Below are 25,950 nucleotides of genomic sequence, written 5' to 3'. Positions count from 1 at the left end.
GGATGCATTATTATTAACTAAAGTCCACAGTTTCTGTTAGGGTTCACTTTTTGTGTTGTACAGTACTGTGAGTTTTGACAAATGGCATAGTGTCATGTGTCCTTCTTTACAATATATTGCCAAATAATTTTACTACCCTAAAAATACCTTCTGCTCCACCTATTCATCCCAACCCCTCCCCATGAACCCTGGGCAATCACTGATCTTTCTATTTACTCTGTAGTTGTGCCTTTTCTAGAATGTCATTTCATATACTTGGAGGCTCATTTCATTTTCACTGGTAACATTATTTGTATTTTATACAGAAGGAAACTAAGATCCAGGGCAAGTGGTAGCCCAAGGTCATGTGACCTATGAAGGATGGAGACAGGTTTTTTATTCTAAATCTCATGCCTTTTATCACAATATCATACTAGATGTCTAGTGGAACAGTTGTTAAGTAAGCAAATTTCATGTCAAGTTTCAAAAATCAGAATTAGTATATAAAAGCAGACAGGCAAATTACCACAGAACATTTACCACACTCTCCCCGCCCTAAATCATGTACTTGACCATAAAGAAATGCCATAAAATCCAAAATCAAAAGCAAAAAGGTTATTAAAAAAAAGAAAGAAAAACCTCCTTATACGCCTGCAGATTATGAACACGTTCGTTGATAACTGCTGGATCAGGTAGGAAACCAAGAAGGAAGTTGAAGACTATTCAGAAAAAAATGAAAAAGAGAATATTTCATTATCAAAACTTTTGATCAGAGTGAAAGCTGTATTCAGAGGAAAATTTTTATCTTTATTAAAGAATAAAGAAAAAATAAGGCAACTTAATTTTCAGTTTGGGAAATAAAAAACAGCAAAATAAATATAAAGGAACCAGGAAGTGGGAATTAATGAAGATAATATCTGAAATTAAAGGGATAGAAGAATGGATAAATAAATCCAAAAGCAGGTTCTTTGGAAAGACCAATAAAGTAAATAAACCTCTTGCAATCTATTTAGGAGAAAATGAGATAGCAAAAAAAATCTAAGACATGAAAATGGCAAACCGTCAGATACAATAGTAATTGAAATTAATTTTGAGACTTGTATAAATGAACCTATGACAAGAGATTTGAAACCAGAGGAAAAGGATGATTTCTTAGCAAAATATAAATTATTAAAATTAATCCCAGGTGAAGTGGAAACCCTGACTACCATATTTTTATGCAAATAACGCATGCCTTCTAAGTTTGTTTGCCAACTGCTCCCTCCCTATCCAAGGTATTTTTGTCTCCCCAAGGTATTTTCATAAGCACGCTATACCAATTTTTTTACAGCAACATATAAAAACAAGTTGGCATAGCAGTGTTTACAAAAATATCCTGCGGGGGCAGAGGCGGTTGGCAAACATAGAAGGCACAGCGTATTATTTGCGTAAAAATACAGTATATCATTTACAATAGAAGAGACTGAAAAGGTAATTAAAGAGTTACCAATGAAAAGAACTCCAGAAACAGATGGTTGCAGAGCTAACCTTTAAAGAACAGATGACAATATTATTTAAACTATTCCGAGTGAATTTAAAAAAATTTACTGAAAACATGTGGTGTAGTAACCATAGTGCTAGTGTTAAAATAGTAGGTACATATGTGAGTGTGAGCTCGTGTGTATCAGGGGAGTAAGTCATAGACTTTAACCATAATACAAAGCTGAGAGTACATGTTATTACCACCATGGTTTAGGTAGTACCAAAGCAGTGCAGCCCAGAGGCCTTTGGAAGACTTTATGGAAGATAGTATTCAAGCAGGTCTTTAGAATATCTTCCTCAGAGACTAGGCGTGGCTTACCGTATAGTAATCCATCTAAACATTATTTTTGGTCTATTGATATTTTTAAGGTGGTTAAGTGGAGCCCTGGTGGTGCAGTAGTTAAGAGCTGGGCTGCTAACCAAAAGGTCAGTGGTTCAAATCCACCAGCCACTCCTTGGAAACCTTATTGGGCAGTTCTACTCTGTCTTACAGGGTCACCATGAGTTGGAATTGACTCCAAGGCACCGGGTTTGGTTTGGTTTTTTTGGTGGTTAAGTGGTAGAATTCTCATCTTCATGTGGGAGACCAGGTTCGATTTCCGGCCAGTGCAACTCATGCACATGAGCCATCCGTCTGTCAGTGGAGGTTTGTGTGTTACTATGATGCTGAACAGGTTTCATCAGTGCTTCCAGGCTAAGACGGACTAGGAAGAAAGGCCTGTCAATCTGCTTCTGAAAATCAACCAATGAAAACCCTACCAATCACAAACGTTCACAGGAATGGTGCAGTGCCAGGCAGCATTTCATCCCATTGATTTTTGCTTTGTGCATCATCTTGAGGCCAGTGAGGTTCATGTGCATACAGTTATATATTGGGCGCAGTGCAGTAGAGTGGTAAGGAACAGGGGCTCTGGAATCAGACTGCCAGGATTTGATTTCTGTTTCTACCTTTGATTAGCTGTGTGCCCTTGAGCAAGTTACATTGCCTCTCTATGCTTACTTTCTCATCTGGAAAAATGGGATAGTATTTTTTTTTTTTTTTAATAGTACCTACCTCACAGGGTCGTTGTGAAGATTAAGTATGTAAATACACATAAATTTTTTAGAATAATGTCTGGCACATACCAAGCACTCCAGAAGTCTTGGTGATGATGGTGATGATGTCACCATCATCATTTTCATCATTGTTTTGGGATATGCCAAAGAAAGACTATGATCTTTGAGTCAGACTGGCATACCCCTTAGCTTTGCTGTAGACATGCTATGTGGCCTTGGAAGTTATTGAAAAAAAATTTTTTTTTAACTTTTTGAACTTATTTTAAACATTATCTTGCTCCACATCTGTAAGGTGGGCATACTTAGAGTCCTGTTTCTAGAATTAAGTGTGGCAACAATTACAAAGTGCCAGACGTCTTACAGGGCCTCAGTACTTTCTATACATAGATACCAGCTCCATGCAGCCTCCTTCAAAAAAAAACCTGAGTGCTCAGGAGAGTGTGCTTTGCAGCCACCTTGTTGGCCCTCCACATTCCTTTGTCCACCCTTCAACCCATCTCCCCTCCCATAGTGATTTTTTGCCCCAGATACCTTGTTTTGTGAACATGAACAGCATATGCAATGTGTTAACTCTTTTTAGATGCCAAGAATGTGCTAGATACTATTCGGAAGAGTGAACTTGCGCATTAGATTTATTGTGTAAATTAGGCCAAACGCTAACTTGAAAAGAGGAAGCCAGTATCCATAGAAAATTTATTATTTTGAATAAACCTTTTTTTATATTCCTTGAAGGTGAAATGTGGTTTCCACTTGAACATGATTACAAAGTTGAGCATCTAGGGTTATTTGAAGACGATCTATTTTCCACACCTTTTTTGAATTAGATAGAAAAAATTTGGGCTAGTAAACTGAGATTAAGAACCTGATACACTTGAAAGAATAAAAGAAGTGGCAGTGATGTTTTCTCCAGATTTCTCTATCTTGCTTCAGATTCCTACCCGGAATACCCCCCTTCCTTTAATTCATGCATAATTAATATACACTTTAATATCAGTAGAACACTTTAAATGAACTTCCCACCAGTCAAAAAATTTTGTTTTCTTTTTATTGGGCTTTAGGTGAAAGTTTACGGCTCAAGTTAATTTCTCATTCAAAAAATTTTTTGTGACATTGGTTGCGATAGCCAAAAATCTTAAGTATTAAATATTAAATTGACTTTAGGCTATGGTGCGAGTCAACGAGTACAAAGGTTGATTCTGGTTTTGTGAATTTGTGGTATTTCCTTTCTTGCTGGCTTTTTAGCCTCCTCAGTAGAGAGGTTGTGACCCCCAAATGGATCTATCAATACGGTTTCTACTTTGCACACTCATTTGGCCTCTAAAATCTGTTTCTTTTTCTAATGTCATCCACATGCCTGACCTAGACTATGAAGCATTTTGTTCCTGGGGTCACCTCCAACTAGTAAATTGTTGTCTTGACTTGCAGCCCTATAAAGACAAGCATGAAATGTATCTTTAGTGTGAAGCTTGAAGGTTGTAGAGATGGGCCAGCCCCTTGCTGTTTGACTCCTGCTAGCCTCGCACGTGTTTAGGGTTGGCGTTGCTAGTGTACGAACTGATTGGAAGCTCTAACCAAAGGTGGACAGCTTTAGGTTATGGGCCACAGCCAAGATGTGATAACTGTTTTACTCTTGTTTGTATATGATGTGAAAGTATAAACCATATTTCATTAGTTCATCTTACGCTGTGTTCCATGGGATATTTAAAGACATGTGGTAAAAATAAAAAGTGTTGTGAAGTCTAGAATGTTTCGGAAATGCTAAGTTAAAAGGGTTTCATAGTAAAGAATTTCTCAGAAGTCTTAGTTTAAGCATTATGAAATCCCAAGTGGGGAGTATTTTCTGCAACATTTTCCAAATTTTATTTAATCCAGAACACTTTAGGACATATAGTCTGGGATAGTGCTTCTCCAGCTATTGTAATGAATAACAAGCTTTGTTGCTGTTTGTATTTAATTTCCAATCTACCTTGGACCAATAAGTGATCCAACTGCCATTAACTACATAGTTTACACTGTGTGAATGACACAAATTGGGCAATATCCAACCTGGTATATGCCTTCTCAGTGAGATGAGTGAGTTCATTGGCTGCACACTTGGATGTGATTAGAATGCCAGATTATTACAAAAGTTGCTAAGTACTTGTTTCAATCCTGCATTTATCTCATCGTGGACCACAGTTTGAGTATCACCATTCTGGGAAATGTCGAAGTGACATTTTACACGTCAAATGCGTAGGCATTGTTTAATGGGCTGTGATAGACAGTTTAAGCAGCTTGATTATAACAATGTTTATGTTAAGTTTTAGGGTTGGTTTGAATAGTTTGGGTAATAGTTGGCAATTTTTTGAAAGGATAGAGGCCTTGGAATTTAGACAGTTGTTTCCCTATAGGATGGAATCCTAGTCCTCCTAATAGATCACTATAGCCTTTGAATGTCAAGTCCTGAGAGAAAAAACAGCAGCCACTACATGGCTGGCCATAGATCTGAAATCCAGAAGGAGATAAAATCGAGGAGCTGGAGCCAATGGAGTCTTTGGAGTTGGGCACTTGAGCTCCCAAAATGTCCTAAGAGAGAAGATGAGCTAGTCTCTGACTGCTATGTTGGCAAGGAATTATATCTGAAAAAGCTCTTCCAAACAGAATTAGTTAAATAATTTATGCTTATGTCATTGTGTGGCTTGTCCTCTTTGGCATCCAGGCTGCTAACTTTGGGAAACTGAGACAGGCTTACAGCTTAGTGGATAAAGAACTTTAAGAAAAAAATCTGATTCCTTTTTTTTTCTTAAACTTGGTAAACCTGTGTAGAACAAAATATTTGCCAATTCAACAATTTTTTCCTGTTGAATTCAGTGACATTGATTATGTTGTACAGCCTTCACCATTCTCCGATGCCTTTTACAAGTATAGCCAGCATTGATAGTTTTGTCAGCCTGGTGCCATCTTCCTAGGTGTATTAGTTTATTAGGGCTGCTGTAACAACGCACCGCAAACTGGGTAGATTAAAAAAACCAAATTATTCTCTCCCAGTTCTGGAGACTAGAACTCCCAAATAGCAGGCCATATTCCCTCTGAAATCTCTAGAAGAAGATCCTTCCTTTCCTCTTCCAGTTTCTGGTAGGCCCAGGTGTTGCTTGGTTTGTGGCAGCATAACTCCAGTCCCTGCCTCCATCTGCACATGGTTGTCTTCCTTCTGTGTTTGTCTCTGTCTCTTTTCTTTTTATAAAAATACCAGTTATACTGAAATAGGGCCCACCCTACTCAGTGTGACCTCATATTAACTAATTACATCTGCAAAGACGCTGTTGTTGGGTTGTTATTAGGTGCAGTCAAGTTGATTTCAGCTCATGGCAGCCCCATATGACAGCGTAGAGCTGTCCCATTAGCTTTTCCAGGCTGTAATATTTACGGGAGTAGATCACCAGGTCTTTCTCCTGTAGAGTCTCTGGTTAGGTTCAAACCACCAACTTTTCCATTAGTAGCCAAGAGCTTAACCATTGTACCACCAGGCCTCCAAAAGAAGAAGAATGCAGTTCTCTAGTATGATGGGTTGAATTTTGCCCCTCATATTGATATATTCAAGCCCTAACCTCCAGCAGAAGGTTATGTGTATATGAACTTATTTTCAAAAACTCTATTTCCACATAAATTCACATTCACGTAACCCCTTACAGGGGATAAGGGCTGGAATGTATCAATATGAAAGATACAATTCAACCCATCATACTAGGGAATTGCATTCTTCTTCTTTTGGAAACTGTTCTTCCCCCTACCCCATGCCCACCATTGATTCATAGGCTCAAACCAAAAATATCCCCTGAAGTCTTCTGAAAACCAAATAGTAGTTTAGCTTAACTAGTAAAAAAATGCCTGCCTTGAGCATTATGGTCTTTTAAGAACTGTCTATGTAATATCAAACTGACAACAGCAAAACAAAAGTTGAGATAGGAGCTTAGGGGGCAATGGTTTTTTGTTAATGGAGGAGGAACAACTCGGAAAAGAATGGTGAGAATGGTTGCACAACCCAAAGAATGTGATCATTGTCACAGAACTGTACATGTAGAAACTGTTGAATGGGTGTATGTTTTACTGTGTATATTCTCAGCAACAACAACAAAATAAATAAACTTTAAAAATTTTTAAAGAAAGAAATAAAAATTTTATATTAAATTTAAAAGAAAGAAAGAAATGATTCATGGCTTCTTTTACCTGTCCCATCAACTCCCATGGCAGGGACCCTAACAATAGGCAGGCCGATAAGTGTCTTTTCCTGGGATTTTTCACACTGCACGTGAGATAGCGAGTTATTTCTGCTAGGGCATAACGGCCTTTGAGTATAAACTTGGGAACGAGTGGATCCATATGGAAGAAGCCTGTGTGCAGTGAGAACAAATAAGCCAGCATGCAGAGAGGGCAGACAAGCGAAAACACAAGCCCAGGTTCCAAACATGTGAGGCCCTGGTTTCCAGTTGTTTCCAAGGTTCAGCTTCACCCCACCCTCCCTGTGGTAGGTTGTACTGGATTCTGTAATCCAATATATGCCTATTTCCAGCTGGGTTTCTTTCACTTGCAAGTAAGAGTCTCAACTATTACCATGACCCCTTCATGCCTAAAGCACTTAGCACATTGCTTTTCATGAAATAAGTTCACAATAAATAACTTTGAATAAATAAAAAATATTAAACAAAAGTTAATATCATGTACCATAGCATACTCACTGGCTTTTTGATCTACACTCTGACCCAGACACACATTTTGTTCCCCTTATTGAAAAAGCACTAACAGATTGTTTCAAACTGCGTTAAATTTTATATCCCCTTTGAAAAAAAATGATTTTTAGATACAGAACTTGGGAAGGGTAAAGTAAAGGGATTTAACTCTTAGAAGCTAATGGCATCTGTTGACATGAAGGCAGGGCAGAGAAAGTAGAGGAGGCTGTAAAACCGTTTGCAAGAACTGGGAAAAGGATCTGACCAAGGATGCCTAGAGGGATGACCAACTGACTTCAAAGGGCTCACTGAGGCAGGAGCTCATGAATTTGTAGCAGCTCCAGTTCAACAACAGCACAGTTATTTCCAGTAAGTAACACCAGAAACAGAGTATTGGGGATTTGTTGTTGTTGTTTACTACCATTGAGTTGGCTATAACTCATGGTGCTCTTATATATAACAGAACTGGATGTTGTCTGATACTGTGCCATCTTCATGATCATTGGTATGTTTGAATCCATTATTGTGGCTTTTGTATACTGCCTTTCAACCTAGGGGGCTCATCTTCCAGGACTATATTGGACAGTATTCTGTCGTGTTATATAGGGTTTTCATTGGCTAATTTTTAGAAGTAGATTGTCAGGCCCTTCTTCCTTGCCAGTCCTAGTCTGGAAGCTCTGCTGAAACTTGTCCACCATGGGTAACCCTGCTGACCTTTGAAATACTGGTGGCATAGCTTCCAGCATTGTAGCAACATGCAAGCCTCCTCATTATGACAAACTGACAGACAGGTAGTGGTTGGGGATTTAGGGTAGCCAATAAATAATACTGTTCTCTTCCCCTTCCAACTAAGATGTAAACATAGGAGTCAGACAGCTGGAGATCAAAATATCAGCTTTACTTCTCATGAAACAAATTATAGGACATGGGTTTAGAGCTGCAGCCAAGTGGTTTTGCTAATCCTCAGTCCTGAATTAAACAAATTTATCCATCCATTCCTGTCACAGCTGGACAACCACAGCCTCCCCACAGAGAAAGGTCCTTCACCATATGGCAGAGACAGGGACACATGTATCCTACAGCAAGGCTGTCGTCCATGGAGCAGAAATCCAGAACTGGCTGAGCTAAGCATGCCCAATTCCTTCTCCCAAACCAACCCAGGGAAGGAGGAGGGAGGAGAGGGCTAGGAGCGGTAGCCTAGCTGATGTCCCTCTAAATGTAGAAATACAAGAAGTGGGCGTAATTGTTTCCTCTAAAAGCACAGATGAGAGGCAGTTAGATTAAGCTTCCAAGACTTACTGTCCCTGGTCCTTGTTCTCTAATAGAAAAAGTGGTGGGAATGTTGGAGATGCCAGCAGTGGACTAGTTGTATAGTCATACTGGTCTGGACTGGATCATGAAGGAAATAAGGCAAGAAGGAAAATGGACTGTGAGAAAAGGGCCAAGTCTGAAGATGAAACAGCAAGTTGTGGAGAGAAGGAATGAGAGAGCTGGAAGGAAAGGAGGCCAGGGGCAGGTTGGTAGAGTTCAGAATTCCACACGGCAGGTAGCTCTGGGTGATGCCTGCGATCCTGAAATGGAGTGTCCAAGTAAAGCTTAGTAAACTCAAGGAAGTCAAAGAACTGTAAAGCCAGGTTGTGGAACAGGTCGTCCATGTAGAATTTGAGTATAATGTTGGCTGTATTAAGTGGTGAGCCTGGTACCAGAGTCTTCAATAAATGTAGCAGAAAGTGATTATGGTGAAGAGCTGATGACACAAACCAAAAAGGGCATGAGGATTGCTCATGAGGGAGATAGATAGCATCAGTAGTCTGGAAGGGGCAAGGGAGCTCTAGAAGAAGAAGGGCACCATATTTCTCCTTTTCTGCAGCTTCCGTAAAAACAACAACCAGCCAACCTTTGTTTAACCCACCATAATTTATCTCATATTCTCTTCTCTGCTAAACTACTAAAAATGTCTGTGTGTATATACTCTATTTTTTTATATTCTACACTGACTTCTTAACTTCTTGTAATCTGTTTTTTTCCTTTCATTCCACCGAAATTCTTCCAAAATTCAGTAATTTCTTTCTAATCAGAAAATTCATTCATTGATGGCATCACAGTTTTTATCCTAATAATAAAAATAAGTATAATCATGGAAAACATTTATTGAATGATTGCCATGTTTCAAATACTGTTCTATTCTAAGCTCTTTACCTATATTTTCTTATTCACCAGTAACGTCACACAACAGTCCTGTGATGTTATGTGTCCACATTGCCACACTCATCATTCACTCCACACATACTTATTGAGTTTTGACTTATTATATTCCAGATATTGTTTTAGTAATATCTGAGGTAGAGCAGTGCAAAGGCCCTGGTGGGGACCTGCCTGGAGTGTGTGAGGACCAGTGAGGAGCTGTACATGGCTGAAGTGGCATAAAAGAGAGGAGAACAGTGGAGACGTACTCAGAGAGGCAGTGAGTGGCACATCCAGTAGGGCTTGTAGGCCATTGTAAGGACTTTTAGAAGAGAAGACTGAGGCAGGGATGGGTTAAGCAACTTGCCCAACATTATTCAGCCAGTAAGTGGCAAAGCTGGGATTTTAGCTATGATGCTGCAACATTTGACCAAGAGCACATGGTACTCCTGGACCATGAGCATATGGTACTCCTGGACCGTGAGCACATGGTACTCCTGGACCGTGAGCACATGGTATTCCTGAAATAGTGCTGTCATTTGGCTTTCCCAGTACTGTCTTCCCCTGGTTCTGCACTTGCTCCCCTTTGCTTCTCCTCAGGCACAAGGCCCCCCTCCTCCTCTAGCCATCCTTTAAATGTCAGCATTCTGGGCAGCTCTGTTTTAGCCCCTCTTGTCCCCTGTCTGAACTCTCCTGGGCAGTATCATGCTCTCCCTCTGCTTCTGTTGTGCATGCTCGCTGGTGACTGGCAAACCTGCATATTCCTTGAGGCCTCACTTCTGACCTCTAGATCCAAATATAAGCTCCCAATGAGCTGTGGCTTTTTAAGAGTGTTTTAAACTGAATTTCTTTCCCTTTCTTATAAATCTGTCCTTCCTCCTTTTCCTTGAGATTGTCTCAATGGCCGAAAATCTCAGCATCACGCCCCGCTTCCCCTCGTCCTCCACTCCTACATCCACTTAGCTGCCAAGCCAAAGGAGAAATGCTCACATCCTCCCCCTTTTTTCAGCTCTTACTGCTGCTGGGTTAGTTCAGACTTTCCACATCTCTCCCTGAGCTCTTGTAATAACTTCTTACATAGATCCACTCCTCCGACCAGGGAATTTTTGCCACCCAACATATTCTCCTAAAATAAAAGTTGTTGTTGTTGTTAGCTGCTGTTGAGTTGGCCCAGACTCATGGTGATCTCATGCACAAAGGAACAAAATGCTGCCTGTTCCTGTACCACCCTCATGATTAGTTGCAGATAGAACCATTGTGATCACCAGGCCATTTTTCCTAGTCTATTTTAGTCTGGAAGCTCACTGAAACCCATTCAGCATCATCATAGCAACACTCAAGCGTCCATCAACAGATGGGTGGTGGCTGCACATAAGGTGCATTGGCCCAGAATCGAAACTGGGTGTCCTTTACAGAAGGCGAGAATTCCACCACCGAACCACCACTGCACTAGTATTGTTTCCATCTTCAAAAACTGGCCTTGATTTCCCACTGCCTAGACAGCAAAGTCCAGATCGTTAGCAGGGCACTTGCAACCTTCCTCAATTTTACCTCATTACTTTCTTCCCTCCCAACCTTCCATACCCCCACCCATTCCCTCTTATGTAGCTCACTGTGCTTCTGTTCACTTCCTGTCCATAAAATTCCTTCTTATCCCTCAAGCAGCCACTCAGCTGCACCTTCTGGTTAAACCTCCCCAGGACCCCCTTCCTTCCAGGCAGAATGAGTCCCTTTCCTCTCAGTGGAACGGCTGGTATCCTCATTAAGTGCCATTGGCAAATAAAAATGCATTCAAAGTCTGGAGAGTGCTGATTGTTGTTGGACTTTCGCCAGTTACCGGATTTGGCTGGATCACGTACAGGCTAGGGCAGCAACTGTGAACACACGGCAGGTACAGGAAATACCTAAATTCTATTAATTGTGGGTAAGTTCCTAGAGATATTTAGGTAATGTACTCCTTAAGTTCTGAATTTCATAATTGTGTTTCTGTTAAAGGAGATTTGTTTGCTTCAAAAGTAGAAGAGCTAACAAAAAAGCTTTCTAGGTAGAATAGGAAAGTAACATTAGTGTTAGTTATTGATTTGCCAAAAAAGAACTGGGTCCTTCCTTATATAGTTGAAAATCTTTTTGAGATATCCTAATCCTTAGTAAGATCTGAAAGCAAATATTTAGTATAGAAAATGTATTAAAATAATACAATCATAAAAGATAATTCCAGTTAACATTTTGATATATTTCCAAGTCTTTTCATATATATAGAGAGAGAGAGAGAGCACTTAACCAGGGTTTCCATATACGTATATGTATATATACATACATAAAACAGTTGTTGTCCAGTCAAGTCCTATTCATGGTCACCTTCTGTGTGTCAGAGTAGAACTGTGCTCCATAGGGTTTTTTTTTTTTTTTAATAATTTTTATTGTGCTTTAAATGAAAGTTTACAAATCAAGTCAGTCTCTCACACAAAAACCCATATACACCTTGCTACACACTCCCAATTACTCTCCCCCTAATGAGACAGCCTGCCCTCTCCCTCCACTCTCTCTTTTCGTGTCCATTTCGCCAGCTTCTAATCCCCTCCACCCTCTCATCTCCCTTCCAGGCAGGAGATGCCAACATAGTCTAAAGTGTCCACCTGATCCAAGAAGCTCACTCCTCACCAGCATCCCTCTCCAACCCATTGTCCAGCCCAATCGATGTCTGAAGAGTTGGCTTCGGGAATGGTTCCTGTCCTAGGCCAACAGAAGGTCTGGGGGCCATGACCACCAGGGTCCTTCCAGTCTCAGTCAGACCATTAAGTCTGGTCTTATGAGAATTTCAGGGCAGTCATTGGTTGTAGCCAGGCACCATCTAGTTCTTCTGGTCTCAGGATGATGTAGTTGCTGGTTCATGTGGCCCATTCTGTCTCTTGGGCTCATAATCGCCTTGTGTCCTTGGTGTTCTTCATTCTTCCTTGATCCAGGTGGGTTGAGACCAATTGATGCATCTTAGATGGCTGCTTGCTAGCGTTTTAAGACCCCAGATGCCACTCCTCAAAGTGGGATGCAGAATGTTTTGTTAATAGATTTTATTATGCCAGTTGACTTAGATGTCCCCTGAAACCATGGTCCCCAGACCCCTGCCCCTACTACGCTGGCCTTCGAAGCATTCAGTTTATTCAGGAAACTTCTTTGCTTTTGGTTTAGTCCAATTGTGCTGACCTCCCCTGTATTGTGTGTTGTCTTTCCCTTCACCTAAAGTAGTTCTTATCTACTATCTAATCAGTGAATGTCCCTCTCCCACCCTCCCCCCTCCCCCCCTCATAACCACAAAAGAATGTTTTCTTCTTAGTTTAAACTATTTCTCAAGTCCTTATAATAGTGGTCTTATACAATACTTGTTCTTTTGCAACTAATTTCACTCAGCATAATGCTTTCCAGGTTCCTCCATGTTATGAAATGTTTCACAGACTCCTCACTGTTCTTTATCGATGCATGGTATTCCATTGTGTGAATATACCATAATTTATTTATCCATTCATCTGTTCATGGGCACCTTGGTTGCTTCCATGTTTTTGCTGTGGTAAACAGTGCTGCAATAAACATGGGTATGCATATATCTGTTCGTGTAAAGGCTCTTATTTCTCTAGGATATATTCCAAGGAGTGGGATTGTTGGATCATATGGTAGTTCTATTTCTAGCTTTTTAAGGAAGCGCCAAATCAATTTCCAAAGTGGTTGTACCATTTGACATTCCCACCAGCAGTATACAAGTGTTCCAGTCTCTCCACAGACTCTCTAACATTGATTATTTTGTGTTTTTTGGATTAATGCCAGCCTTGTTGGAGTGAGATGAAATCTCATTGTAGTTTTGATCTGCATTTCTCTAATGGCTAATGATCGTGAACATTTCCTCATATATCTGTTTGCTACCTGAATGTCTTCTTTAGTGGAGTGTCTATTTGTATCTTTTGCCCATTTTTTAATTGGGTTATTTGTCTTCTTGCAGTTGAGTTTTTGCAGTATCATGTAGATTTTAGAGATCAGGCTCTCGTCAGAAATGTCACAGCTAAAAACTTTTTCCCAGTCTGTAGGTAGTCTTGTTACTCTTTTGGTGAAGTCTTTGGATGAGCATACTTGTTTGATTTTTAGGAGCTCCCAGTTATCTAGTTTTTCTTCTACGTTCTTTATAATGTTTTCTATACTGTTTATGCCATGTATTAGGGCTCCTAATGTTGTCCCTATTTTTTCTTCCATGATCTTTATCGTTTTAGATTTTATATTTAGGTCTTTGGTCCATTTTGAGTTAGTTTTTGTGCATGGAGTGAGATATGGGTCTTGTTTCATTTTTTTGCAGATGGATATCCAGTTATGCCAGCACCAATTGTTAAAAAACTGTCTTTTCCCCCATTTAACTGTTTTGGGGCCTTTGACAAATATCAACTGCTCATATGTGGGTGGATTTATGTCTAGATTCTCAATTCTGTTCCATTGGTCCATGTGTCTTGTTGTACCAGTACCAGGCTGTTCCGAATACTGTGGCAGTATAATAGGTTCTAAAATCAGGCAAAGTAAAGCTTCCCACTTTGTTCTTCTTTTTCAGTAATGCCTTATTCATCCGGGGCCTCTGTCCCTTCCATATGAAATTGGTGATTTGTTTCTCCATCTCATTAAAGAATGTCCTTGTGATTTGGATCAGAATTGCATTAAATGTATAGATCGCTTTTGGTAGAATAGACATTTTTATAATGTTAAGTCTTCCTATCCATGAGCGAGGTATGTTCTTCCACTTATGTAAGTCTCTTTTGGTTTCTTGCAGAAGTGTACTGTAGTTTTCTTTGTATAAGTCTTTTACATCTCTGTTAAGATTTATTCCGAAGTATTTTATCTTCTCGGGGGCTACTGTAAATGGCATTGATATGGTGATTTCCTCTTCGATGTTCTTTTTGTTGGTGTAGAGGAATCCAACTGATTTTTATGTGTTTATCTTGTATCCGAATACTCTGCTGAACTCTTTATTAGTTTCAGTAGTTTTCTGAAGGATTCCTTAGGGTTTTCTGTGTATAAGATCATGTCATCTGCAAATGGACATACTTTTACTTCTTCCTTGCCAGTCTGGATGCCCTTTATTTCTTTATCTAGCCTAATTGCTCTGGCTAGGACTTCCAGCACAATGTTGAATAAGAGTGGTGAGAAAGGGCATCCTTGTCTGGTACCCAATCTCAGTGGGAATGCTTTCAGGCTCTCTCGGTGATGTTGGCTGTTGGCTTTGTATAAATGCCCTTTATTATGTTGAGAAATTTTCCTTCTATTCCTATTTTGCTGAGAGTTTTTATCATGAATGAATGTTGAACTTTGTCAAATGCCTTTTCTGCATCAATTGATAAAATCACGTGATTCTTGTCTTTTGTTTTATTTATGTGGTGGATTACATTAATTGTTTGTCTAATGTTAAACGATCCCTGCATACCTGGTATGAATCCCACTTGAGCATGGTGCATTATTTTTTGATAGGTTGTTGAATTCTATTGCCTAGAATTTTGTTGAGGATTTGTGCATGCATCTACGTTCATAAGGGATATAGGTCTATAATTTTCTTTTCTTGTGGTGTCTTTACCTGGTTTTGGTATCAGGGATATGGTGGCTTCATAGAATGAGTTTGGTAGTATTCCATCCTTTTCTATGCTCTGAGATACCTTTAGTAGTAGTGGCGTTAACTGTTCTCTGAAAGTTTGGTAGAACTCTGCAGTGAAGCCGTCCGGACCAGGGCTTTTTTTTTGTTGGGAGTGTTTTGATTACCTTTTTAATCTCTTCTTTTGATATGGGTCTATTTAGTTGTTCTACCTCTGTTTGTGTTAGTTTAGGTAGGTAGAGTGTTTCTAGGAATTCATCCATTTCTTCTAGGTTTTCAAATTTGTTTGAGTATACTTTTTCATAGTAATCTGATGTGATTCTTTTAATTTCTGTTGGGTCTGTTGTAATATCGCCCATCTCATTTCTTATTCAGGTTATTTGCTTCCTCTCCTGTTTTTCTTTTGTCATTTTGGCCAATGGTTTATCATTTTTGTTGAGTTTTTCAAAAAACTAGGTTTGGTCTTGTTAATTCTTTCGATTGTTTTTCTGTTTTCTATTTCATTTAGTTCAGCTCTAATTTTTATTATTTGTTTTCTTCTGGTACCTGTGGGTTTCTTTTGTTGCTCTCTATTTGTTCAAGTTGTAGGGATAGTTCTTTGATTTTGGCCCTTTCTTCTTTTTGGATGTGTGCATTTATTGGCATAAATTGGCCTCTGAGCACCACTTTTGCTGTGTCCCAAAGGTTCTGATAGGAAGTGTTTTTGTTCTCATTGGATTCTATGAATTTCTTTATTCCATCCTTAATGTCTTCTATAATCCAGTCTTTTTTGAGCAGGGTATTGTTCAGTTTCCAAGTGCTTGATTTTTTTTCCCTGCTTTTCCTGTTATTGATGCTTTGCAATATTTCAATGTTTTGGATTCTGCTAAGGCTTGCTTTATGACCTAATATGTGGTCTATTCTAGAGAATGTTCCATGTGCACTAGAAAAGAAAGTCTGGTTGGTTGCTGTTGGGTAGAGTGTTCTGTATATGTCTACGAGATCAAGTTGGTTGATTGTGGCATTTAGATCTTCCGTGTCTTTATTGAGCTTCTTTCTGGATATCCTGTCCTTCACCGAAAGTGGTGTGTTGAAGTCTCCTACTATTATTGTGGAGCTGTCTATCTGACTTTTCAATGCTGATAGAGTTTGTTTTATGTATCTTGCAGCCCTGTCATTGGGTGCATAAATATTTAATATGGTTATATCTTCTTGGTGTATTGTCCCTTTAATCATTACATAGTGTTCTTCCTTATCCTTTCTGATGGATTTAACTTTCAAGTCTATTTTGTCAGAAATTAGTATTGCCACTCCCGCTGTTTTTTGATTGTTGTCTGCTTGATATATTTTTTTCCATCCTATGAGTTTTTGTTTGTTTGTGTCTCTAAGCCTAAGGTGTGTCTTTTGTAGGCAGCATATAGACGGATCTTGTTTTTTAATCCATTCTGCCACTCTCTGTCTCTTTATTGGTGCATTTAGTCCATTTACATTCAGGGTAAGTATGGATAGGTATGAATTTAGTGCCATCATTTTGATGTCTTTTTTTGTGTGTTGACAGCTTCTTTTTCCCACTTGATTTTATGTGCTGAGTAGATTTTCTTTATATATTGTCCTTTCCTCATATTTGTTATTGACTTTGTTTCTGCTGAGTCTGTATTTTTCCGTTGTATTTTATTTTGATGAGTAGGATAGTTTGTCTCCTTTGTGGTTACTTTATTATTTACCCCTGTTTTTCTAAATTCATAACTAACTTTTATTTCTTTGTATTGCCCTATCTTCCTCTCCATATGGAAGTTGTGTGATTACATTTCTTAGTCCCTTTTTGTTATTTTAGTGTCGTTTTCTTTTATATGATAACATCGCCGTTACCCTGTGTTGGGCTTTTTTTTTTTTTAATCTTGCTTTATTTTATTTTATTTTTTTGGGGGGATTTCCCTGTCTGGGTTGACTTCTGGTTGCTCTGCCCAGTGTTCTAGTCTTGGGTCGATAACTGATATTACTGATTTTCTAACCAAAGAACTCCCTTTAGTATTTCTTATAGTTTTGGTTTGCTTTTTACGAATTCCCTCAACTTGTGTTTATCTGGAAATGTCTTAATTTCACCTTCATATTTAAGAGACAGTTTTGCTGGATATATGATTCTTGGCAGGCAATTTTTTTCCTTCAGTTTTTTAAATATGTCATCCCATTGCCTTCTTCCCTGCATGGTTTCTGCCGAGTAGTCTGAGCTTATTCTTATTGGCTCTCCCTTGTAGGTGACCTTTCTTTTATCCCTCGCTGCTCTTATAATTGTCTCTTTATCTTTGGTTTTGGCAAGCTTGATTATAATATGTCTTGGTGACTTTCTTTTAAGATCTACCTTATGTGGAGTTCAATGAGCATCTTGGATAGGTATCTTCTCATCTTTCACAATATCAGGGAAGTTTTCTGCCAACAAATCCTCAACAATTTTCTCTGTATTTTCTGTTATCCCTCCCTGTTTTGGTACTCCAATCACTCATAGGTTATGTCTCTTGACAGAGTCCAACATGATTCTTAAGGTTTCTTCATTTTTTTTTTTAATTCTTTTACCTGATTTTTCTTCAAATATATTAGTGCCAAGTGATTTATCTTCGAGTTCAGAATTTCTAGCTTCTACTTGCTCAATTCTGCTCTTCTGACTTTCTATTGAGTTATCTAATTCTGTAATTTTATTGTTAATCTTCTGAATTTCTGATTGCTGTCTGTCTATGGATTTTTCCAGCTTATTAAACTTTTCATTATATTCCTGAATAATCTTTCTGATTTCTTCAGTTGCTTTATCTATGTGTTCCTCGGCTCGTTCTGAGTATTGCCTCATTTCCTTCCTGATGTCTTGAAGGGTTCTGTATATTAAACTTTTGTATTCTGTATCTGGTAATTCCAAGAATGCACTTTCATCTAAAAGATCCCTGGATTCTTTGTTTTGAGAACCTGTTGAGGTGATCATGGCCTGTTTCTTTATGTGACTTGATATTGACTGTTGGCTCCGAGCCATCTGTACGTTATTGTATTAGTTTATGCTTGCTTACTGTGTCATAGCTGCTTGCTTTGTTTTGCTTTGGTATACGCCTATGGGTTGCTTGAGTGAGCTAGCTTGATTATTTTCACCTTTGGAGCTCTGGTGTCCTGTCCCCAGCTGGCTAGAGCTGTTATCAGGTATATCAGTCTAGGAGTCCAGTTAGTTTTCTTGTATGAATTCAGCTCAGGTTTCCTGGTAGCTGATATCAAGTGTGTGGTACAGGCTCTGTCCTACAGTCTTAGAGGGGCAGGGGTGATTGGCGTATATACCCATATCTGATTGCAGCAGGGGGTCACACTCTGAACAAGGCAGGGGGCTGAGAACCGACCCTCAAGTGTCTCTGAGGAAAACGCATCTCTGTTCCCTAGAGCATGCTGGTGGGTGGGCTCTGCAGAGGGACCATGGGCACCCAAAGTTTTTGGTCATAAGTACTGTGAGGTACCAGTTATCCCTGGACCCCTGTCACAGGTGGCTGGGTGACCCAAGTGGAGCCACCAGTCCTTAGGTCCCCGTTGTGGGTAGGTGAGGACCTTTTTTAATAGCCAAAGCAATGTCAAACCTCAAACACCCACCTGTCCACCGCACAGCTGAAATGGTTGGAATTTGCCAACAAGGGCCTATTCTCCTGAAATAGGCCCACACAGGTCCATGCAGAAGGAAAAGGTGTTCAAGGTCCATAGATGGTTTATGCCTGAACAGGAGCCGCTTCTGCCCTGAGCTCCCCCAGTTAATGGAACTAGCAAATTATCTTTTCCCCCTAGTTGCAAATTTTTTCCTTCCCCAAGTCCGGGAGGACGGCTCCAGGTGCTCACAAGGGTCTGTCTCAGGCCTAGGGATTCAGCCTCTGAAGCTGGGTTGGGGGTGGGGGGGAGCGCGGTAAAATATACGCAAGTACTTAGCTTTTGCCGAGAGTGCCCTTCTCAGGTTCCGGAGGTGTGAGTGGGCTGTGTGGCTGGCTGCTTCTCCCTGAGGAAACTGTGGCCGAACGCTAGGACCAGCCTCCCGCTGCTGCTGCTGCCACAGCCGCTCCAGGAATGGTGCCTGAAGGCTCCCCGTGATTCAGGTCCGGTAACTCCTCTCTGCTTCTGAGCGGTCTCTTCCTTCCCCTGCCCCTCAGTTCGTTGTCTAAGATTGCCTTGGTGCTCAGGGCTCCCAGCTTGTCACAAATATACTCGTTTTACTTGTTTTTTCGGGTCTTTGTTGTAAAGAGGGCTTGACGGAAGCGTCTGTCTGTTCCTCCATCTTGGCTCTGCCTCACCTCCATAGGGTTTTCAATGACTGATGTTTCAAAAGTAGATCACCAGGCTTTTCTTCCAAGATGCCTCTAGGTTAGCAACCAAGCATGTTAACCATTGGCGCCACCCAGGGACTCCATTCGTTCATATACAGAAATTGTAAATGATATGAATGCTTCATAATAGTTTTATGAATTTAACAGTATAGGGATCTGGTTTCATTGGAAACCCAAATGAGCATTACCTTTACTTCCTGTGGGCTCCGAATCCAGCATCATGTTGATCTTTCCCTACTGGCTGTAAAGGAAATAAAGCCAAGGAGATTGGACACAGAAGGGAGATTCTTACTCCCTGTCTGGTTTCCATAGAGAACCACTACATGCTGGGTGCTTGCCTCAGAGGCAGAATGCTGCATGCTGCTCCACAGTGAATCAGGCAAAGGGAGATACTGCTTTCCAGTTAGATACGACACCTGAAGAAAGGAAAAGGTAACAAGAAGATCCTTGCTTGCCTGCTGAAGAAAAAAGGCAAAAAGATTAGAATGTGTCTTAGGGTGCTACTCTGGCATGAATTGCTGGTTCCGCCCTTCACTCCTTCACTCTTTTAGCATTGCCCTGGGCTCAGGAAGCCTTTCCTGTGGCTTGAAGGTGCTTGTGTCCTTGATCTGACTGTAGCCAAGACCAGGTGTGTGCCTGGCACTCCTGAAGACATTTTCACATTGAAATGTTGCCTGCTCAGCAGTTAGGTTCCATAATATAATCAGTTTTCCCTTTGAGGTACATTTTGGATTATGAAGGCCTTTCTGGCCTGAGCTGGGAACCACCATGGAACAATTCTTTCTGTGGAATACTTACAGATGATGACTTGCAAGCATCTAACTTACAAATGAACTTTTGGCTTAGGGCCTGCTCCTCAGTTTGAAGCTGTCTGTATATATAAGTGCCAAGTTGGTGGTTAATAACAACCACAATAATAATAGCAGCACCTACTTTTTTTTTTTTTTTACTATTTCTGTACATGGCTGGCAAGTGCTAGAAGTACACATTCTGTCTGTTTTTTATGTGTAAAGGTTCTTTATCTCACCTTTCCGTGGTCTTTTCTTGACTTGAGTTGACAGGGATATCATAAAAATAACTTTAATATAATGAGTGCCCAGAAGGTGCTAGACAGTGGGCTACGTTCTTAGTATATCTCTTCTCAAATCTTGACATCCCTGAAATGTTGATCGCGTTCCTCACCTTACAAGTTAGAAATTCGAGAATCAGAAAGGTTAGGAACTATGCCCAAGACCACACATCTAGTAAGTGAACAAAGGTAGGATTTTTACCAAAGTCTTTCTGAGTTGAAGCTGTTATGCTGTGTTACTTAACATGTTTGTTCTTTTTTTTTTTTTAATTTCCATTGTCTAATTTGAAGTCAGACCACTGTTTATATATATCTTGAACACCTGTAGCTATTTGATGAATCGTAGAGACTAACAATGATAATAAGATATTTTTAATAACACCACCACCAGTTGCCATTGAGTCAACAACTGACTCATGGCAACCTTGTGTGTGCCAGAGTAGAACTGTGCTCCATAGAGTTTTCAGTGATTGACTTTTCAGAAGTAGATTGCTAGGCCTTTTCTTCTGAGATGCCTCTGGGTAGACTTGAATCTCTAAACTTTAGGTTAGTAGCTGGGCATATGAACCATTTGCATCAGCCAGGGACTCCACTTTTGTGGTAAGTCTTTATTATTCCATCTACTAGAATGTCAGTGCCATGAAGGTAAGAAATGTTGTTTTATTCATTGTGTATACCTAGAACAGTACCTAGCAAGAAGTATGTAATGTAAATATTTAGTGAGCTACTTCTACGTGCCCTAGGCCATTCCAAAATTGAGAAGGGAAGGGAGGCAGTTACAAGGACTTCTTGAGTAAGAGGCCTCAGGGAGGGCTGCCAGCTCAGGCCTCAACCTGGGTCCCCGGGGAATGTTTTCATACACAGAACAGTCCCACAAATTAACAAAATGGGAAACCATCGGGCCGTGAACAAGGAGGATTTAAGGCATGGTAGTTATATAAACAGCTGTATAAATCCATATATTAATATTAGCCTAGCACAAAATAGACTCTTTGAGGAACTTTATGTTATGCTTCTGTGTTGAATTAAGACTCATATTACCGTACTTTCCAGTTAGCCAGAAATGGTAACTTTCCATCGATAGCTCTGGAGCATGTACCTTGATGACTTTGCGATGGTTGTCTCTGAGGTGACTGTTTTGTTTTGTTTTGTGTTTTTTTTTCTTTTCCCCACCTCTCCATAGTTCCAGGTACCTTTTTATTTTGTGAACTTAGTTTTGCCAGTGAATTCACAACCCTACGTAGTTGAAGACAGTCTTAAAAATTTAAAAACTTTTTCCCCCAGCTTTTTTGAGAAAATCTTCAAATATACAGAAACATTAAAAAAAAATGGTAGAGCAAATGCCTGAATACCTTCATCTGTAGCAATGGGCCAAACCCAGCCTGATGCATGCTTTTGTAAATAAAGCTTATTGGAATGCAGACACATCCATTTATTTACCTGGCTACAGAGGCAGAATGGAGTCTTTTCAACAGAAACCACTGTATGGCCCACAAAGCCTAAAATATTTACTGTCTGGCCCTTTGTAGGAAAACTTTGCCCACTCCTGATCTAGATTCACTAATTGTTTGCCATACTTGCTTTATTTCTCTCTCTCTTTCCAAAGACAGGTAGATAGACACACTCACAGACACACCCACGTACACACACTTTTTCTCCTAACCATTTGAAAGTAAGTTACAGACATTATGATAACTCATCCCTGAATAATTCATATGTACCTTTAAAAATAAAAGCATTCTCTTATATAACTTCAATATTGTCACCAGGCCTATGAAAATTAACTATTGGTCAACCAGTATATCCAATATACCAAACTAAAAACCAAACCCAGTGCTGTCGAGTCAGTTCTGACTCATAGCGACCCTATAGAACAGAGTAGAGCTGCCCCATAGAGTTTCCAAGGAGTGCCTGGTGGGTTCAAACTGCCGAACCTTTGGTTAGCAGCCGTAGCACTTAACCATTACACCACCAGGGTTTCCATCCAATATACAATAACATTTAAATTTGACTTTTATAGCTTTATTTTATTTTATTTTCCTTTTTCGAGACATAATACAATCAAAGTCCATACATTGCATTTGGTCATTATATCTCTTTTTGGAGAATCCTTTAAAAACTTTTTTTTTTTTTTAAAGCATTCCTAAGTCTTAATGGCTTTGTATTACCGCTAAGGGCTAACTACAATAGTGATTGTAGTAAACCGGCACCTTCTACTTCTTCCCCCTTGGGTTTGAGACACTGTTGTACTGCTTGGCTTCTGAAGTTAAAACACTAAGATGTGGGTTTTGCTTGGAATTATAAATGTGGAAAAACCTCAGAGTGAAGAGCGAGGCAGATGGGAATTTACAGGACGCAGTTTATGTAATTAAAGACACAGTCCTTCCCGCTTGCTCTGGTCGCTGCCCTCATTAGCTCTTGGCTGGGTGGCTCTTCCTTCTGGCTTTCCTCCTGGCCAGGGTCTGGCTCCCTTCCAGCATCATTAGGTTGCAGCAAGAAGCTGAAGGGAGACCTGCGGTCATTTCAATCTTCCAGCCCAAATTGTTCAGGCTGGCTGGCAGCACTGTGCTTTTGTGTTTGCAGTCCGTGTGCTGAATATAGTGTGGCAATCACAGATGTGTGTGCACATTGGGAATGCATATAGGAAGAGCACCTCCTTGCCTTCCTTGTGAAGCTGGGGCACCACAGTCACACACCCCTTATGGGACTACATGGTGTTCACAGGTCGGCTCCTTCACTGTGGTCCCGACTGATTCCTAGAGAGCACCAGGATCCATGCTTTTCTCTGGGCAAGAAGCCCTTGGAGCTTATAGGCCAGTCAGAAAGATGCATGTATGCCTAGAAAAGACACACCTGTACTAGTCACTGTCTTTGGTTTGAGTTTGCCTTTTTAAGCAGCGGAAGGTTTTATTTACTGTCCCCAAAGTGTGGAATTGTAATTGAGAGGTGCACTCTTTTTTGAAGATGGAACCTTCTGCACTATAGCCAGTGGTGCCTTTGAGAGTCTCAGAGCCCAGCAGCCAGAGAGGAGTGTGTATGTGTGATGGGAGGAGGTGGAAGGAAGGAAGGAGGATAAAATCATGGAGAAAAAGTTAAAAAAAAAATTAAAATTGACATTTCAGAAAGGCAGAATAAAAAGACACCTGGAACTGTGAAGAGATGGGGAAAAGAAATTGCTGCTTTTTAAGGCTTAGATTTTTTACCTCTGGAAATCCCTATTTCCCTCTCCTGTGTTGAGTTAATTGGGAGGCAGACTTAGTAGCTGTGTGACTGGGTATAGTGCATAGTCTCTGTGTGCCTCAACTGTGGCACGCAGTTATTGTATGACACATAACTGTGCCTGCTTCATATGGTTGCTTTCAGAATAAAAGAGATAGTTACGTACATGCTTAGAACAGACCGGCACATGGTAAATGCTCAATAGATGTTAGCTAAAAATATTCAGTTTATATTTTAGAACACCTCACATAATTTAGCAAAATTGCCTTCAAATATCGAAATCCTTCACTGATCTTTAAACTACTTTCTTAAGAATAGTAAAGTAAAAAGAAAAGCCTTTAAAAAAAAAAAAAAAAAAACTCTAGTACCGAGCTGTAGGTTAGTTCTTACATTGGCAAAGTATTTTCCCAGTTTCTATTAAAACTTCACTGTAAACCAAAAACCAAACCTGTTGCCATGGAGTCGACTCCAGCTCATAGCAACTCTTTACGATAGAGTAGAACTGCCTGATAGGGTTTCCGAGGAGGGGCTGGTAGATTTGAACTGCTGACCTCTTGGTTAGCAGCCAAGCTTTTAACCACTGCACCACCAGAGTTCCAAACCTTACTGTAGCGATTTTTCTATCAGTATATGCTCATTAATATGCTGATAGTAATAAATTGCTTTTGTTGTTAGTTGCCCTGAAGTTGGCTCCAACTCAGTGTGACCTTATTTATGACAGAATAAAATATTGCCCGGTCCCGCACAGGTTGCCCAGTCCTGGAATCCCAAAAGGATGACTCCACAATTTGCGATCCCTCCTAGAGGCATTTGTTCATTCTTAATAACTCTCAACAGATGAAGACCAGAACCTTCCTTAGCTGTCAGTTGTGCCTGCCAGTTCAAAGTAAATTTCTACCTGTTAGAGAAATTTTCATGTTGAGAAGGGTCTTATGCATTGTATTCCAAAATATCCCATGCCCCTCTTTTTCCACTCCCAATTAAGTCTAGATTTTTTTTTTACACTGAGTTCAATTTATAGTTCACAAAGAAGTATTATTAATCAAAACCAACTGATAAAGGATGTATTTTAGAAGGTCAGTTAAAGCGAAAAACTTGTCAAAGATGAGACTTGGGTAGCAAAACTTATTTTCTTTATATCAACACCAGTCAATAAGACGTGAACAAAGACCTTTGAAGCAATAGGGAATACCTGGGTTTTATTGGCTAAAATGAAGGATGCTAAGTTAGACTTTTCAGTGGCATTTGATTTGCAGTTTTGTACGTATGTGTCAAGATAATGGGAAAAAATGAATTTGGCATGGCTGTGGATTTAGAAGTGTTAAGTGTCTGCTTACTCTGGCAATTCTTACCAAAGTATAATTGATTATGCAACAAGCCATGATTTTTTTTTTTCTTTTTTAATAGCTGCCTTGGAAACCCTGGTGGCGTGGAGGTTAAGTGCTACGGCTGCTAACCAAAGGGGAGTCGGCAGTTCATATCCGCTAGGCGCTCCTTGGAAACCCTATGGGGCAGTTCTACTCTGTCCTATAGGGTCGCTATGAGTTGGAATCGACTCGACGGCACTGGGTTTTTTTTTTTTTTTTTTTTTTGGTTATAGCTGCCTTAATGACTGGCATCCCTCCAGCAATTTTGACTATGGGGGGGGGGAACCATTGTGGTCAAGTACATTCCAACTCACAGTGACCCTGTGTGTTACAGAGTAGTACTGTTCCATACGGTTTTCTTGGCTGCAGTCTTTATGGAAGCGTTATTAAAAGGGAAGGGCTGCTTTATAGAGATAATCCAAGATAACGTAGACTTTTTTTTTTATTCCTTCCAGGACAATATCATCTTATTCTTGAGAGGTTGTAAAGAGCTTGGCCTTAAAGAATCTCAACTTTTTGACCCAAGTGACCTCCAGGATACATCAAACAGAGTAGCAGTCAAGTAAGTAAAGCATGATTTACGTTTAAAGGAAACCCCTGTATGGTTTGATTTGCAGTTTGGTGATGATGATGTAAGGTCTAAGAGGTAGAGAATTGGACTTGCCTAGTAAAATAAAAATTGGAAAGTAAAAATCAAGCTTTCAAAACAAGAGACATCAGCCTTCCCTCCATGCAAAGCTTTTATTCTAGTCACACATAATTTTTGGAAGTGCAAAAACCATGTTCATAGAGTTAGGATTTTAAAGAGAAGGAGAAAATTGCTAAGTAAACTTAACAGAGAGACAAGAGAGAAATATGCACAGAATCTGTGTGTGGTAGACAAAAACCTTTTATTGGCTCCAGTTGGGCTTTTGAATAGGCTCTTGGA

The 25,950-nt window shown here is 39.9% G+C and overlaps 1 protein-coding gene across 5 annotated transcripts in view; it reads left to right on the top strand.

The window, feature by feature from the left end:
- The window catches only part of LIMCH1 (LIM and calponin homology domains 1), a 438,226-nt gene that overhangs the window by 279,073 nt on the left and 133,203 nt on the right, over positions 1-25,950 (top strand). For all 5 annotated transcript variants that reach the window (XM_010591430.3, XM_023549843.2, XM_023549840.2 and 2 more), the window contains exon 4: positions 25,478-25,584. In XM_010591430.3, the coding sequence (XP_010589732.2) occupies positions 25,478-25,584 (107 nt within the window). The remainder of the gene's footprint in view (positions 1-25,477; positions 25,585-25,950) is intronic.

This window comes from Loxodonta africana, chromosome 5, assembly GCF_030014295.1.
Source record: "Loxodonta africana isolate mLoxAfr1 chromosome 5, mLoxAfr1.hap2, whole genome shotgun sequence".
NCBI classification, from domain to species: Eukaryota; Metazoa; Chordata; class Mammalia; order Proboscidea; family Elephantidae; genus Loxodonta; species Loxodonta africana.
The sequence above is the reverse complement of the archived record's forward strand: the minus strand, read 5'-3'. Positions and strand labels throughout refer to the sequence as shown.